Source organism: Miniopterus natalensis, chromosome 17 (assembly GCF_054644295.1).
Source record: "Miniopterus natalensis isolate mMinNat1 chromosome 17, mMinNat1.hap1, whole genome shotgun sequence".
In the NCBI taxonomy this organism is placed as follows: Eukaryota; Metazoa; Chordata; class Mammalia; order Chiroptera; family Miniopteridae; genus Miniopterus; species Miniopterus natalensis.
Window position 1 is genome coordinate 25,641,905 of NC_142097.1, and position 15,851 is coordinate 25,657,755.

General features: G+C 52.7%; 1 protein-coding gene across 2 annotated transcripts in view; it reads right to left on the reverse strand.

The window, feature by feature from the left end:
- ARHGAP23 (Rho GTPase activating protein 23) overlaps positions 1–15,851 on the reverse strand; it is a 40,082-nt gene continuing 24,231 nt past the window's right edge. For both annotated transcript variants that reach the window (XM_087826154.1, XM_087826153.1), the window contains exons 17-23: positions 13,465–13,538; positions 13,110–13,199; positions 12,368–12,493; positions 7,698–7,739; positions 7,039–7,135; positions 4,885–4,916; positions 1–2,471 (exon numbers count right to left, since the gene is read on the reverse strand). In XM_087826154.1, the coding sequence (XP_087682280.1) occupies positions 1,437–2,471; positions 4,885–4,916; positions 7,039–7,135; positions 7,698–7,739; positions 12,368–12,493; positions 13,110–13,199; positions 13,465–13,538 (1,496 nt within the window). In that variant the 3' untranslated portion in view covers positions 1–1,436. The remainder of the gene's footprint in view (positions 2,472–4,884; positions 4,917–7,038; positions 7,136–7,697; positions 7,740–12,367; positions 12,494–13,109; positions 13,200–13,464; positions 13,539–15,851) is intronic.

The following is a 15,851-nucleotide window of genomic DNA, read 5'->3' on the forward strand; positions in this document are numbered from 1 at the left end:
TCAAGGAAGGCCATTTATTTCCAAGATATAGACTATACTTTTAAGACAGGACTTTTCAGAAGCAGGAAATCTTAGTTGTCGCCTAGAGAGGTGTCAAAGACACAGTGAAAGGAGACATGCGGACGTGGGGCCAGAGTCTTATCCAACACTGTTACAACACTTCTTTAAATGAGCAAAACATCTTTAAAAATCCTTATAAATTCTTTATAATATGTTACACATTTAGAGACAATATTTACAATAAAAGGAAGGGGGAGGAAGGAGAGAGAAATCTACTTTACAGCAAATTTTTGCATAAACCAAGAGGACTGATAGATGTGGCGGTAGGGTTCACAACCCCACGTGGGCTTCCCTGGAATGAGTGAGGGCGTGTGGGAGGCCTGGTGAGTGTGTGGGAGGCCTGGGGATGGGGGGTCTATTTACAATGGGAAGAGGAGAGGGAGCTGGGTCTCGCCCATCTTGAAGGAGAGCCCAGCTCAGACCCCATAAATCAGTGTGTGTGTGTGTGTGTGTGTGTGAGAGAGAGAGAGAGAGAGAGGGAGAGAGAGAGATTGGGGATATTTTACTACCCCCCCCTCGAAAGGGCAGAAGGTGGGGGTCTGTGTGCCTGAGTTGTGGAAAAAGCAGGCACAGCTGGAAGAACAGAGAGAGAGGCAAGGGAGGTCTAATGGGGGGGGGACCCTGGACCCTCCCCAAACTGACTGGGGAATGGGCAGCTCCCCATGGTCAAAGTGCTGTGGGGTGTGGGAGTGATTTAGAGTTTACCAAAAGGTTGGTGGGGCAGTGAACCTAGTGAGAGTCTCAGTCTTGCCTCTGTGGAGTGGCCCCAACCCCCTTCTCTGGCTCTGAAAACAGCAGGGGAAGGATGCCTGTGTGCACCAAAGGCAGGGAGCCCTGGGGAGGCAGGGGGGAGACGAAGGGCGCAGGGGCGGCAGAAGTTGCTGTTGGAAACATCTTTGGACAGTGACTAGACACACTCACACACACACACACACACACACACCCTCTCATGGACACCAACACCCTATACCCCCTCTCCCCAGACATACATACACAGTGCCCCCCTTATCTAGGAGCTAGGAGCTAAGGGGTGGTGGGAGAGGAAGGAAGCGAAGAACCAGCATCACCCAGTGTCTTTCCTTTAGTCTGAGACTTGGGGGTTCCCTATCCACACCCCATGGCTAACAAGGGTCTGTAAGTGCAGACACAGAGAGGCCCACGAGGGCACACTGCCATTTATCCAGGGGACACAGGCCCCCAGCAGCCTACTCCTTCTTACCACGGGGCCCTCCCTCCCCGTCATGCTCTGCCCCCCAGCAATCCCAGCACACCAACTGCAGGCATGGCCTCAGCGCCGCCCCGGGGCAACAGAGGAGACGCCTGCTTCCCAAGGGGCGCCGAGCCGGGGGCGAGCGGCCGGGGAGGGACGGGGCTGGTCACAGACACTGATGGAGGCGGGCGGCGGCCGGGCGGCGCGAGGCCTGGCTCTGCAGGGCGCCGGGGGCCCCGGGCGCAGGCGGCAGCGAGGCCGCCGACGACGCGGCCCGCGCCTTGGTGGACTCCAGGCTGCTGAGGCCAGAGTCCTTGTTGTCGCTGAGCGCCCGCGGGCCCGCGGGCTCCGAGGGGCACCCTCCGCCCAGCTCCTTCCACTCGTTGAAGTTGAGGTCGGTCAGCGGGCTCTGCACCACCACCGTGTGGCGGCGCCAGCTGCTCCGGCGCCGCCGCGTCTCGGGCGACAGCGGCCGCCGCAGCCGCACGGCCAGCATGTCGTCGGCGGTGCCGCGGAGCCGCAGCCGCAGCGCCTCCAGGCGCGAGGGCCGCGCGCCCAGCGCTGCCATCGCCGCGGCCGCCGGAGGGCGCAGCGACTCCTGGCTGCTGGACGAGGCCGAGCCCGGCGGCTCAGCGACGCGGGGGCCGCCCCGCCCCGCGCCCTCCCCGTCCGGGCGGCTCCGGGCCAGGCGGCGCCGCGCCAGGGTGTCGCAGGGCATCAGGTGGTGCGAGGTGAAGGAGGGCCGGCGCGCCAGGCGCGCCCCCGGCCCCGCGCCGCCCTCCGTGTCCGTCTCCACGTGGCTCAGCTCGCTGCGCTCGTCGTCCGCCTCGTCCCCGGCGCCCGCCCGCCTCCCGCCCGCGCCGGAGCACACGCTGCGGTCCATGGTGGACAGCGTGGAGTAGCCCGAGACGATGGAGCGCGTGTCCGCGGCCGGCCGCTCCTCCCGCGCCGCCGGGGGGCTGAGGCGCCCGGGGGCCTCGGGGGCGACCGCGCCTGGCAGCGGCCCCTCCGGCGGGTCCTGGGAACCGGGCGCCGGCGTCACCGCCCCCGGCTTGAGCGCCTCCTGCTCAGAGTCGTCGTCCGTGCTGCTGCCCAGCCCCCGCGCTTCCCGCCGCTTCTTCCGCTTGCGGTTGACGGCCGAAATGAAGGAGATCGCCAGCATCTCCCGGGCATAAGGCTCCTTCTTGGGCGCCCACGAGCCCTGGGTGGAGACAGGTCAGTATTCAGGAGGCGCCCAGACTTGCGTCCAGCGCGGCCCGCTCACCCAGTCCCAGGCAGGCGGGCCTCAGCTCCTTCCACGTTCCCACCCGGCACCAGCCCCGCTGGCATCAGAAACCGTTCCTCCGGGACCGCCGTCCGGCTGGCGTGTCACTGTCCGCTCTAGAGACTATCCCCGCTGCCCTCCTCCCTGCCCTGAAGCCTCCCTGGCACCCCTTCTGGTCTTAATCCAGACTCTCAACTCTTCCCTGTGAGCTGGGGGCTGGTCTAGTATCTCCACCCCGCCCAACTTCCATTCCATTCTCCATATCCAGCGCTAGATAAATCCTTTTAGACAGGCCTCTGGTAATAATATTCTCTCAGCAGTGAATAATACTTGTCAGTTTGAACCCATTTCACATAGACTATCCTGGGTTACAATCACCAGATCCTGGCAGAGACCCTTCTCTGACCACAGCCCCTATCCCGCTCCCTCTCTCCGCTCTCACCTGGGAAACCTGCCTTTGCCCCTACTCAGTGTGTACAGGCCTCTCCAGGGCAACCTGTCCAAATTCATTTCCCTTTCCCACTGCACCTCACTGCCATGCATTTCAGCCATTCCTCCCAGTGCCCAGCCCCAACAATCCCAACCCGAGATCAATCCAAAGGCCAGCTCCACTGCCAAAAGTGGCTCAAGAGCCCTGCTCAATTCAATGGTTTGGATTGAAGCCCTGTGGGTGTATTTTAGTCTTGGACTTCTGTGATCCCCCATGCTGCCTATCACTGCCTCCTTCAATCTAGTTTTTAGTCTTCCCTTTCTGGCCTCTCCTCTGACTTCTGGAGGGGGCTCTTCTTCTCCCTCTTACCCTTTAGGAAGCCATGTCTCGAGGGCTGTTCTCAGCCCCCTCTCTTCTCGCTCTGTTCGTGCTGTTCATGTCCCCTGGGAAATACCCTTCCTGAACATCCCTGCTCCTGAGGCCTCCTTGTCTAAAACTAAACTCTATTTGAGCTCCAGACCTTTGAATCAGTCTCTACCAGGGTATGAGCACATGCACATAAAGGTCAAGGGATTACTCTAGAAGCTATGGGAAACCAGGGGCTAGCAGGTGCAATGGGTGGAAGGGACAAGGAGCTAGATTCAGGTCACTATAATGAACTTGCTCCCTGCCACAGAAGTCTTGTGATGGAGTGAGCTCCCCATCACCAGAGGTATGCAGGTAGAGGCTTTATGGAGAAGTTACAAGGGACCTCTGCAGACTAGAGTAGCTTTTTTTCTTTCTTTCCAGTGCATTCATCTGATACATTATGAGCACCAGCCAATGTTTAGAGACCCAGACAGAAATAGACCCAGTTCAACCAGCCAATACTTAACTGATTTCACCAACTACAATGGACAGAATTGTGCCCTGCCCCTCAAATTCATATGTTGAAGCTCTAACCCCCAATGTGATAGCATTTTGATATGGGGCCTTTGGAAGGTAATTAGGTTTAGAAGAGGCTATGAGAGTGGGGCCCTTATGGTGACATTAGTGCTCTTATGAGAAGAGACACCACAGAGCTCTCTTGCTCGTTCTGTAACATATGAGGACCCTGGGAGAGGGCGGCCATCTACAAGCCAGGGAGAACACTCTCACCAGAAACTGGCCATGATAACACCTTGGTCTTGGATCTAGCCTCCAGACCGTGAGAAAAGAAATTTCTGTTGCTTAAGCTACCCCAGTCTATGGTATTTTGTCTGGTAGCCTGAGCTGACTAAGACACACCACTGGCCATCAAGCTCTAATCTAACAGTCGGGCAGGGTGTGCCTGGGGCAGGAAGCCTCGCCTGACAGGTTCTGTCTCAGAGGGCAGGCTGGAGCAGGCGAGTAGCTGGCTATGAGATCTGGTTCAAAGAACCAGCTTTGGTTTTATTGATTTTCTCAATTGTTTTCAATTTCATTGATTTCTGCTCTTATCTTTATTATTTCCTTCCTTCTGCTTGCTCTGGGCTCTCCAAAGACCTTAAACATAGTTATATGGGACATATTTATTGTTAACTCCATTTATGGGGATAAATATTAGCCACCATTTACAGATGAGGAAGCTGAGGCTCATAAAGAGGTTAAGTAACTTGCTCAGTGCCCCAAAGCTACTAAGTGGTGGAGCCAGAACTCAAGCCCAGGACTGTCTGTGCTTCTAACCACTGGACAACACTGCCTCCCAAGCCAGCTCCTTCACAACACCAGATGCCTCACCAAGCACTGTCAAGGTGAGCAACTTCTCAGTTTATCTTGGACATCAGTGTTTCCTACCTTCCTTCCCAGAGACCATCAACTTTCCTCGGGGTCCACTTGCAATTCTCCCAATTCCCTTAACCCAAAAGTAAAGTGGGCTGGCTTGTACAGGGATAACACCTTCAGAATTGCCTTGGCACTTACCTTTGACTTGGCTGAACTACAGGTGGTGGAATCTGCTGGTGAGAACAGAAAGAAAGAAAAGTTGGATCGGGGCAAGAGCAGGCTGAGACTTGTAAACACAATTCCCTCTCTTCAAAGGCTTCAGAAACCGGGGAGTTCAGAAACCTGAGACTCCCGGGGCCCTGGGAGCATGATGGGCCTCTGATGTCATTTCCTATGGCACAGGGATGGACGAAGAATGATGTCAATCATCACTTGCTTTTGAGGCAGGAGGTGACATCAGGCTGCCAGCCACTGAACCCTCATTTGCCCAGGGTTAAGGGCAAGAGGGGCTTTGGGGGGGGCCTACTTCTTCTCCCTTTCCTATCCCTGTGACTCCGAAGCACTGGAGAGAAAATGCCCAGTACCAGATGCAGTCCACGAAACCACAACAGTGAGACACAGCAAATCACAGATGCTCTGGAGAATGGAGACCACACAGTGCATAGAGCGGAGGAAGCCCTACATTCACCCCTACCCCCACTTCCAGGACACGAGAAGGAAGGGGACCATGTGAATGAATGATCAAATACAGGTGGGACACAGGGAGGTAGAGTGGCCTGGGGACTACAGCCTTGTTAGGTTCCACCTCCAAACTTGAGGTCAATCCACCCTTATGGGGCAAGGCCCTAGTGTACAACCAGAGTTTTGAAGGAGAGTAAAATCATTATTACCTCAATGGGACTTGGGTCCCACTCCCTTAATATGACTGGGGTGGAGAAGGAACCAGAAACAAGTCCTGGCAGTGTCTTCTCCAGAACTGGGCAGGGAGCAGGCTGATCCAAGGACCTCCCGGGGTGTGATGGGGCAGTGGGCAGGTGCGGTTAATCCACACTCTCTGGCAAGCAAGTTAGATGTCTCCTCCCCAGCCCGCCCCCGCACACAGTGAGAAGAGCAGATGTGCTGATCACACAGCGACACACCACGGGGCAGGGGAGCGGCAGCGGGTGACTAGAAGAGACGAGGGCTCCTCTCTGCCACCCCCACCCCATGTCCTCTGGGCCCCTCCCCCAGCCTGCCTCTTACAACTGGGGGTGCTGTGATCCACCTCTGTCAGAGAGGGGGCCAGTCAAAACACTAAGGGCAGGTCACTCAGGGTGGGAGGAGTTAGTGGCTTGAGCCAAGAAGGGACTGGGCATTCCTTGGTCTCTGGGCTACTCTGCCCGGAGGCCTGGAAATAGGACTCAGGCTGAATGACCAGGGGCTCTGATTTCAGAAGCAGAAAGACAGTCCTTGAAGGTGACTGAGGCAGGAACTACAGCTACGAGAGGCCTCTGAAAGGTGGTATCACTGGTGTCTGGAGAGGCTGGGTCCTGCTACCTGCCAAGCCTCCCCCTGCCCCGATAACAAGAAGCAGCTGGGCTCGGCCTGGCCCAGCCCAGAGAGAAGGCCGTGGAGTGGGATCTGCAGGAGAGCAGCCATGCCGTGCCCAGACTTCCTGGTGAGGGGGACAGGATCGGGCTCTATCAAGTGCCTCCTTCCTCCTGAGAAGGGGCTTTCAGATGGGAGGCGACTGGGACAGGGTTGTTGACAATAATGGGTAGCTAGCATGTCACGGTGAGCTCCTCACAGCCCTGACGTCTCTGTCTGCCCCTCGTGCCTGCCCAGCCTTCTTATAATCACCCGCCACTGTTAGTGACCGAGGCCGCGACTGACGCCACACTGTACCCTTTAAATCTCCAACAGGTCCGCTGGAGGGGGGGAGGGGAGGAGAAGAGAAGGAACAGGATCCAGGGGGTGGGAGGAGAGCACAGGGAGGAGAGGGAGGAGGGATGGAGGGGTGCAAGGAGAAAAGGAAGAAAAATTAAAAGAGAACATGCCCAGAAGGACACAGCCCATGAGAAATAAAAAGCTCAGGAAAGAAACCAGTGAAGGAGGGCGAACAAAGCTCCTACCCAGCCCTGGGGTGGGGCAGCTGAGCAGATGCGGAGGTGGGCACACAGGCAAGCTGGACCTCCCCAGAGGGAGAGAAGGCCCTGCCACCGCCCCTTCTCAGTGGCGGGGACAGGGAAGGGTCCCGCTGGGGCAGAAGTAGGGAAGCTGGGCATCTGGCCCAGCATCTGGGGCAACATCTGGGACCCTCAGGTATGCAGAACCCACCCCCACCCCCACCCCTTCCCAGGACCCTGTACTCACCCGGACCTGGGTCACCAGGGGGCACTGTCCTGCCAATGTTGGGCAGGAGATACTCAATGTTGGGCACTGACTGAGGCTCCTTGTCATCCACAGGGGTCTGCAAATAGAAGGAGGGTCAGCCAGCACGCCCTCAGATGGCTACACTGGATCCTGCAGCATGGGGTCCCCTGAAGACAGGGCCCACGTCTCCTCCATCAGACTGGGCTCACCAGGGCAGAGACTGCCTTCCTCAGGGCAGGTCCTACATGTCTCCAGTTAGACTATGTTGCATCTTCCCCAACACCCTGATTGAACCACAAAGCCCTGAGCTGCTCCTCCAGCTGAAGGCAGGACCTGTGTCTCCCCCCCCCCAGACTGGACCCTCCTGAGACCTGTATCCTTCACATAAGACAGAAGGGGGGGGTCTGCCTTTGCTACTGGACTCTGTTTCCTTCGAGGAGGCCGGTATCTCCCCTCAGACTGAGAACTCACGAAGGCAAGGGCTGTGCCTCCCATCAACTGGGTGCTCCTGAGGAGAGGGTCTATGTTTCCTCCATCAAACTGGGGATGCCACAAGGACGGGACCTTCCCCCGCTTGCGCTTCGCCTCCCCCGCCCCCAACCTGGGATGAGGGCCCACCTCAGACCAGACCCCACCCCGCTGCCTGCTGCACCACTTACCCTCTCCCCCTTGTCCTCGTCATCACTGAAGAACCAGTCTGACTGCAGAGGAGACAAAAGGAAGTGGCGCAGTCAGCGTGGGAAGGGGCTGAGGGAGCCGGGCTCCCAACCCTCGGTCCGCAGGACCCACCCAGGCGCAGATGCAATGGGACAGGAGGGGCACCAAGAGGCAGGGGCCCCCTCTCCCCAGCAAACTCCAGGCGGGCCTGGCTGCCAGGGAGGTCTCAGGTTGAGACCTTGGGTTCTGGAACCCGACTCCACAGACTATGAGAAACCCTTGGGGAAAGAAAAGATTGTGCCCCAGGGCGGGAGGGAAATGCAGCCTGGAGCGAGAGAGGGTCGGAGCAGAGACTGATGACCCGCTCAGGGAGAGCTTCTCGCTGCCTGTTTTCCACTAGACACTGGCCAGTCATGTTGGGCTCAAGTTCACCTTAGGCAAATGACCTCTCTGGGACTATTTACTTAATCTGTAAAATGGGCACAATAATTTGAGTGTCTACATCTAGAACTGTGGTGAGAATTAAAATGAAATACTATATGAGTGTTATCAAAAGGATAAAAAATAACAAGTGTTGGTGAGGAATGTGGAAAAAAGGGAACCCCCGTGCACTGTTGGAGGGAATATAAATTGGGGCAGCCACTATGGAAAACAGTATGGAGGGTCTTCAAAAAATTAAGAAGTGAACTACCATATAATTCAGTAATCCCACTTCTGAGTATTTATCTGAAGGAAACAAAAACACTAACTCAAAAAGATATTTGCACCCCTATGTTCACTGTAGCTTTACTCACAACAGCCAAGACACAGAAGTAACCTAAGTGTCCACAGATGGGTGAATGAAGGAAATAAAACAGAGTATTACTCAGCCATAAAAAAGACGGAAACCTTGCCACCTGTGACATCATGCATAGATTTTAAGAGCATTACGCTAAGTGAAATAAGTCAGACAAAGAAAGACAAATATGGTATGATTTCACCTATATGTGGAGTAAAAAAATTAAAAAACAAAACAAAATTGGAGCTTATAGATACAGAGAACACACTGGTGGTAGCCAGAGTTGAAGGGATGGGGCTGGGGGTGAAAGGGGTCGAAAGGTACAAACTTCCAGTTATAAAATAAGTTAAGTCCTGGGGATGCAACATACAGAAGGGTAGTCACAATAATACTGTATTGTAGATCTGAAAGTTACTAAGAGATTAGACATTAAAAGTTCTTATCACAAGAAAATAAATTTGTAACTACATATGGTGATGGATGTTAATTAGACTTATTGTACTGATCATTTTATAACATATACAAATATTGAATCATTATGTGGTACACCTGAAACTAACATATGTCAATTATATCTCAAAAAATAACCAAAGAAATGAAATACTGTATGTAAAACATTTAGTATGCCACATTGTTAGTGCATAATAAATGGCCATTACTATTAATATAATATGTAAATTATAAATATGTAAAATATATAAAATATTAAATATAACAATAGCTGTTATTATTAGAAGTTACAGTCCCAGAGAGAAGCTTACCAGAGGGAGCCCTAAGAAGCCAGCCTTTAACCTGGGTTTGAGAGTCCCCCAAAGTGCTCTAGGAACCCAGGAGTCTACAGGAAGCTTCAGATAGCCCGCGTTTCTCTGGAAGAATTCACGCTAGCTCAAGCCACTCTGCTTTTTTTCGCACATGCAGTTCCCTCTGCCGAGAATGTTCCTTCTCCCTTCTCTGCCTGGCTAAATGCCTCATGGTCTTTTAAGACAATTCAAGAGCTCCCTGAGTACCAACCCAGCCCTGTGCCCAGGGGCTTCCTGCTGTGGGCACAGCCCAGAGTGTGAAGCGATGCCTTCAGTGGCAGTGTTCCTTCTGAGCAGGGTCTGAGTTTGCTGCATACCTGTGCTCCCAGTGCCTGCTTGTCCCGGGCATAGAATAATGACGGCGAGGACAGCTAGCTCTTCTGTAACCCTTACTAACTGCCAGGCACCATCTTAAGTGCTTCGCAGATAGTAACTCATGAAATTCTCATAATAACCCTGAGAGGTAAGTACTATGATCATCTCCACTTTACAGATGAGGAAACTGAGACATAAAGACAGTAAGCAATGACTCGTCCAAGGCCATACAGCATATAAGGAGCAGAGCTAGGGTTCAGTCTCAGGCAGGCAGGCTTCTCAGCCAATGCCCTCAACTGATACAACAGTGGTTCTCAATGGGGGTGATTTGGGCCCCCTAGGGGGCATTTGGCAATGTCTGGAAACATTTTCCTTTGTCACAACTGGAGGGATGTGCCTGACACCTCGCCAGAGAGGCTGCTAAACCTACTATAATACACAGGGCAGCCCCCACAATGAAGGGTGATCTGGCCTAATTGTCACTAAGTGCCAAGGCTGAGAAGTGCCAGTGTACACATATTTGCTGAGTTAGTACCTGAACAACCGCCGTGACAAGGTCTGCTTGAGTTGCATCTGACTCAGTAAACATACGTAAGAGCTGGCTGGTGACTTGCTGTTGAGAAGCCGAACACCTGGGTTTGCTCATTTCTACTGACATCATCTTGTTGTGCAACCCCAGGCAACTCACTGTTCCTGTTCACAGCTCAGTGTCCACCCTCTGTGCAATGTGAGGACCAGTCTGATGTCTTAAAGCCACTTCCAGCTCTGCTGTCCAAGGGTTCCGCAGATGACAGGAGTCCCAGGCAGGGGACGCCAGGTGATGGCTGTGGCTAGAACTCCCAGCAGGAGGCCATGTCACCCACTGACTGGCCAGGGCTCAGAGCCAGAGTGGTCTCTGCCACAAATCCACCCCCTGTGGGGGCTCATGACTACACTGATGCCTAGCTATAGAGCCTCTGGGCTAGACACACCCTTGCAAACCTGGGTGGGGCTGGTGGCTAAGGGGTCTGCAGAGGGGGCAGCTCATTCCCTCAACAACCATCCAGGGCTGATTATGTACAAATGCCAAGGAAGCAGAAAATGGAGCATCATCAGTTCAGTTTCCAGGAATGATGCCCTGGGTGGGAAAGCCCAGACTGGCATAACTTCAATAGCAATTCATTCATTCATTCATTCATTCATTCATTCATTCATTCATTCAACAAACACTGAGTATTCACTGGGCACTGGGCACTAGGTTCAGTGCTGGGAACACACTTACGAAGGAGACAGATATGCCTCACCTCCCTCACCCTGCCAGAGGAGACGCTGCTGTTGGCTGGGGACTCCCCTCAAGGCTCTGGGAGAGAGTAAATGAACATATTTTGGGCCTCCTTTGCCCCTGAAGGCTGTTGTTCCTGACATCCCAGCTGCCCACAGGCCTCAAGTTTCTGGGAACTTCTCCAAGCCATGGGGCCAGCCTTCCTCTCTTCCCTACTGCCACCCCCCTCTCAGAGCACAGACTCATGGGGGCTCCAGCGGGCTCCCTGTTGGGTTGCAGAGCTGAATTTTCCAAGGGAGATAAGCTTCCCCAGACCAAGGCCTCATCAGGATCCCTGAAACTGCCTGGTGGTCCTAGTCTCCCTGACAGCTTTGGAATAGGCATCCAGGCTTTCGTCCCAATTTTAGAGTGAGAACAGGCCATGATGCTCCCTCCTATGGCTCAGAGCGCTGGCCACGTAGAGAAGGAAAGAAACAAACATGCGAGGCCAGTCAGCATGACCAAAGTCGACCCCACTTCCTTACTTCACTGACTCTAGCCAGCCTCCCTCGCTCTAGGACAGACGGAGGAATCTGCCCTCCCAGTAGGTGGGGAGAAAAGCACAGGCTTTGGTCAGACAGACCCAGGTTAACATCCTGGAGCTGCCATTTATTAGTTGTGTGACCTTGAGTAAGACACTTTGCCTCTCTGAGCTCCAGTCTAGTTTCCTCATCTGTAAAATGGGGGTAACATGATCTAGTTTCCCTTCCCTAAAGCCTGTATGAGGTGGGGGAGGCGAAGGCTCCTCTTCCCCTGACTAGCTGCCAATCTTATTTCTCCTGGCAGGAGGAGTTCTGGTTCTGTCCTTTGTGGTCTGGACCACAGGCCATACCAAGATTTGGAAATAGAAATCTAAGAGGATTCATAAAAAATCCTTGAGTGCTCCAGAAGGGGGCACTGCTGCCCAGGGTTTGGCTCTGGAAGACAAAGGCCTCCTGCGTCCTCTGCTGGCCAGCCTCAGCTCTCATCCCTTCATGGACAATAACAAGAATCTTTAGAAACACAGGCCTCTGGGGCCTCCAAGCAGCCAAGGGAAGGGAGGCGACCAGCCCAAAATATACAGAGCACATTCAGGATCCTGCCCCAGACCATGCCTGTCCCTGCCCCATATGTCTCCACCCTACCCTGGGCATCACCTTTCCTCCCTCAGGGCAAAGCTCTGCCTCCACCCCTGCACCCCTGCCTCCACCCCTGCACCCGTCTGATGGTTTATGCCAGGATACCTCTCCTGGAGGCCAGCTTCTGAAGGTGCCCCTGCAGTCAACCCTCCGCTCTCCAATCCAGCAGCACCTTCTCTGACCTTCCTTTTCCCTCTGACCCTCACACACATCTTGGAAACTCAGGGGCCTCCTGTTTCTCCTGCTGGGGACCTGAGGAATCCCAGACAATAGGGATTCTAGGATCTCTTCCTGTTTGGCCTGGAAGGGCATTCACCATCCCAGCGTCAGGGCACATGGCCCGGCCAGGGTGGCTACTTACATGTTGGATCAGTGTCTCCACAATCTTGTATCGGTCAGGCATGTGAGTCACCATGTCTGCCATGTTGTCCTCAGATGTCCTCACCAGTGTCGGCCCGAAGACCAGGGCCAGGTTCCGGGGCTCCATCTGGGCAGTGGAGGGAGCAGGTCAGTGTCAATAACTCTGGCAGCCTGACTCCAGTCCCCCAGATCTCCCTCATCCTGGGCCCCTTAGGCCCCTCCTGACCACATTCTGAGTTGTTCCTGGCTTAGGGGCTGACCACCTCCTTGCAAGGGCATGGAGGTGCCTGGTAAGTAGAGCACAAACCAGATTTCAGCCCCACTCACCTCCAGGTCTAGCAGCCATGGGTAGTGCCCAACCTGTACACTGTACTGTGCTAGCAATGGGAGACCCTGGAGTGGGAACTCACTGGAAGGCATTTTAAGCCTGGGAGAAATCTTATAGCTCCCCTAATTTTCTCTGCTGCAGAACCGGAAGATAAGAGAGGTGTGACTGGGCAAAGGCAGAGCAAGGAATTCCAGCTAAATCAAAGGATGGATTTTCATCAGCCATGGGGGACTATGGCCCTGGGCCTCTGAACGACCCTCAGAAACTCAGGAGCCCATTCCGAGGGAGAAGCGCTAGCAGGAGGGGGGCATGCCTGGAGGGGCTTGAGCGTACCTGACCCAGAGGAGCTCAGAATATGCTGAGGAGACCCAGGTATGCTTCCCTCCCCACGCGCCACACCAGAGCCCCCACCCACCTTGTTTTTCTCTGAGTGGTCAGCAATGGTCTTCAGATGGCCCACGAGGAATTTTAGCGTTTCATAGTAGTGTCCTGGGAGGTCCCGGATCTGGGCAGGAGAGAGAAGGGCATGGGACCAGGCTGTCATGGTCTCCCGTCCATCACGCCCCAAAGGGGCTCCCATTGCCATATTTTAGGGGGTCTGGACTCCACCCTCTAACTGCTCTCCTTGTAGAGATGGAGAAACTGAGGCCTTGAGTGGAGAAGGGCTTCCCAAGGTCAGAGAGGGAATTGGTGGCACTGGACTCAGGGCCTCCTGGGACCGTGGTGCTTTCCCAATCCAGTCTGCCTTTTGCCTGACAGTCTTTCCTTACCAGTTTCCGGAGGGTTTTCAGTCGCTCCCTCGAGTCTTCGATGCGATTGGCTTCAATGAAGTCGTTGTATTTATCTAGAACATACCAAAGACCCTTTAGAGAAATGGGAGGCGGGCTCTTTCCCCACTCTCTGGGTAAGAAGCTTCTGGGCTGAAGGTCAAGGAGACCTACACTGTTCCAGTTTTGTAGGGCTCTGTGGCTGTGTGTCCATGTGACCAAACCCACCATAGTTGCACTCAGGTGTGCACCTGACCTGGGGCAGCCGAGATGTGTACATTTGGGAAGAAATAAGACCTGAGCTGCATGTTAATACTGAAAAAGGGGTCCCTGCACCAGTCTCCAGGACAAGGGTACCACAAGGTCAGAAGACAAGGTTACTTAGAAAGAGGAAGCAGCCTTTCGGTCTCCACATGCCCCACTCCACCCGTGTCAAGATTCCCCCAACTCGCTTCAGAAGTCCATGGGAAACTTTTAAAAAATGGAACATGGTAAGTGTACTCTAAAATCCATCTGGATGAGTAAAGGCACAAGGAGAGCTGACAATATGTTTTAAAGGACCAATGATGAGGGAGGATTTGCCCTCCCAGATACGGAAACATGCTACAAAGAGCTCAGCTAAAGCAGTGGGACTGATAGGGAAAGCGGGACAGGGACAGGGACAGGGACAGAAAGGAGGGCAGCAGGCCACGTGCATCTTTACTATGTGATAGGGCGGCCATTCAATCAGTGTGGGAGGATGGAGGCGTCAACAAACGTCCCTGGGGCAATTAGCTATATCAGTGGGCGGGAATCTATATCTAGCTCACATAATACACATCTAATTGCATCACAGAGCCAAACATAAAAGTTATTAAAATATTGGGAAAAAGAACAAAATAGTTTCATAATTATAAGGCCCTCTTAAACATGAGAGGCAGAATCCATGAAAGATTAACAGCTTTGACTACCCTTAAAATCATTGTTTTCAATTTCTCTACTGGAAGTTCAAAGGCAAATGGCACACGAAGAGCAAATATTTACAAAAAACTAACAAAGAATTAATATCTATAATATATAAGAGCTTGTCTCCTACAAATCAACAGAAAAAAAAGACAGATAACCAAATAGAAAATAGGCACATAGTGTGCACAGCCAAGTAGAAAGGAAAAAGAAAAGCCCAACAAGCTAATGAAAAGATAGTTAATGAAGGAAATGAAAAAGAAAACAATAATGAGACGCCATTTCCCTTATCCAATTAGTAAAAGTTTAAAATATTAATAACATCCAATGTTGATGAGGGTAGGGGGAAGCCAATGCCTTCTTATGCTTTTAATGGGGGTGTGCAGGAGGGCGCACTTCTCAGAGTGCCACCTGGCATTAGCTTTCAAAAATGTTTACCAGGGAAGGGATTAAGCTGTGCAAATTGCCAGTTATAAAAACAGTCCCAGGGGTGTAAATTATAGCACAAGGAATATAGTCAATAATATTGTAATAACTACGTATGGTGTCAGATGGGTACTAGACTTATCGGAGCGATCACTTCATAAGTTATAGAAATGCCTAATCGCTATGTTGTACACCTGAAAGTAATATAATATTGTATGTCAACAATAATTAAAAAATAAAAAATTACTTTTAAAAATGTTTACCAGGACTTAGACCTAGCGATCCCACATCCAGAAATCTACCTCGAGGACACTGATCCAGGTGTGCAGGGACATACACAAGGGAACTCACTGCAATGGGTTTTGCACAGTAAAAATTTGAAGGCAACCTAAATGTCCACCGATAGGGGAGTGATTAGACAAATTATAGTCTATTCAGACTAGGAAACAGTATGTGGTTGATTTAAAAGAAGAATGAGGAAGAGCTCTTTGTACTGACAGGAATGAATCTCAAAATTACAAGCCTCCTTTTTTTAAGAACAACCCAAGCAGTGGTGTGCCAGAGGCCACATGCCCTGGCTCCTGAGAGCTGACTGTGTTTATCTCCCAGCTCCACGTTGCTGACAGCGTATTGGTGGCTTGAAATCAGCCATGGTGGGAGTATTTATACCATGAAAATTGGAAAATGCTACAGATCAAGGCTTTTTTCCCAGAGAGCCAGGTGTTAAACATTTATCAGCACACCACTAAATGTGTATGTGACTTTCTTGTGTGTGTCAGAGAGTCTGGAAGGAAACACAACAGGTTGTTAATAAGCAGCTCAGCAAATGGTCAAAGCTGGGCTCTGGAGTCAGGAGCCTGGCGCCTAATCCTGTCTCCAACACTTACAACCTGTGAGACCTTGGGCAAGTCATTTAACCTCTCTGTGCCTCTGTTTCCTCATCTGTGAAGTGGAGATAATAGTACCTACTTCCTGGAGTTGTAGGGAGTAGTGCTTGGCACATAGGAAATGCTCAGAGAGTG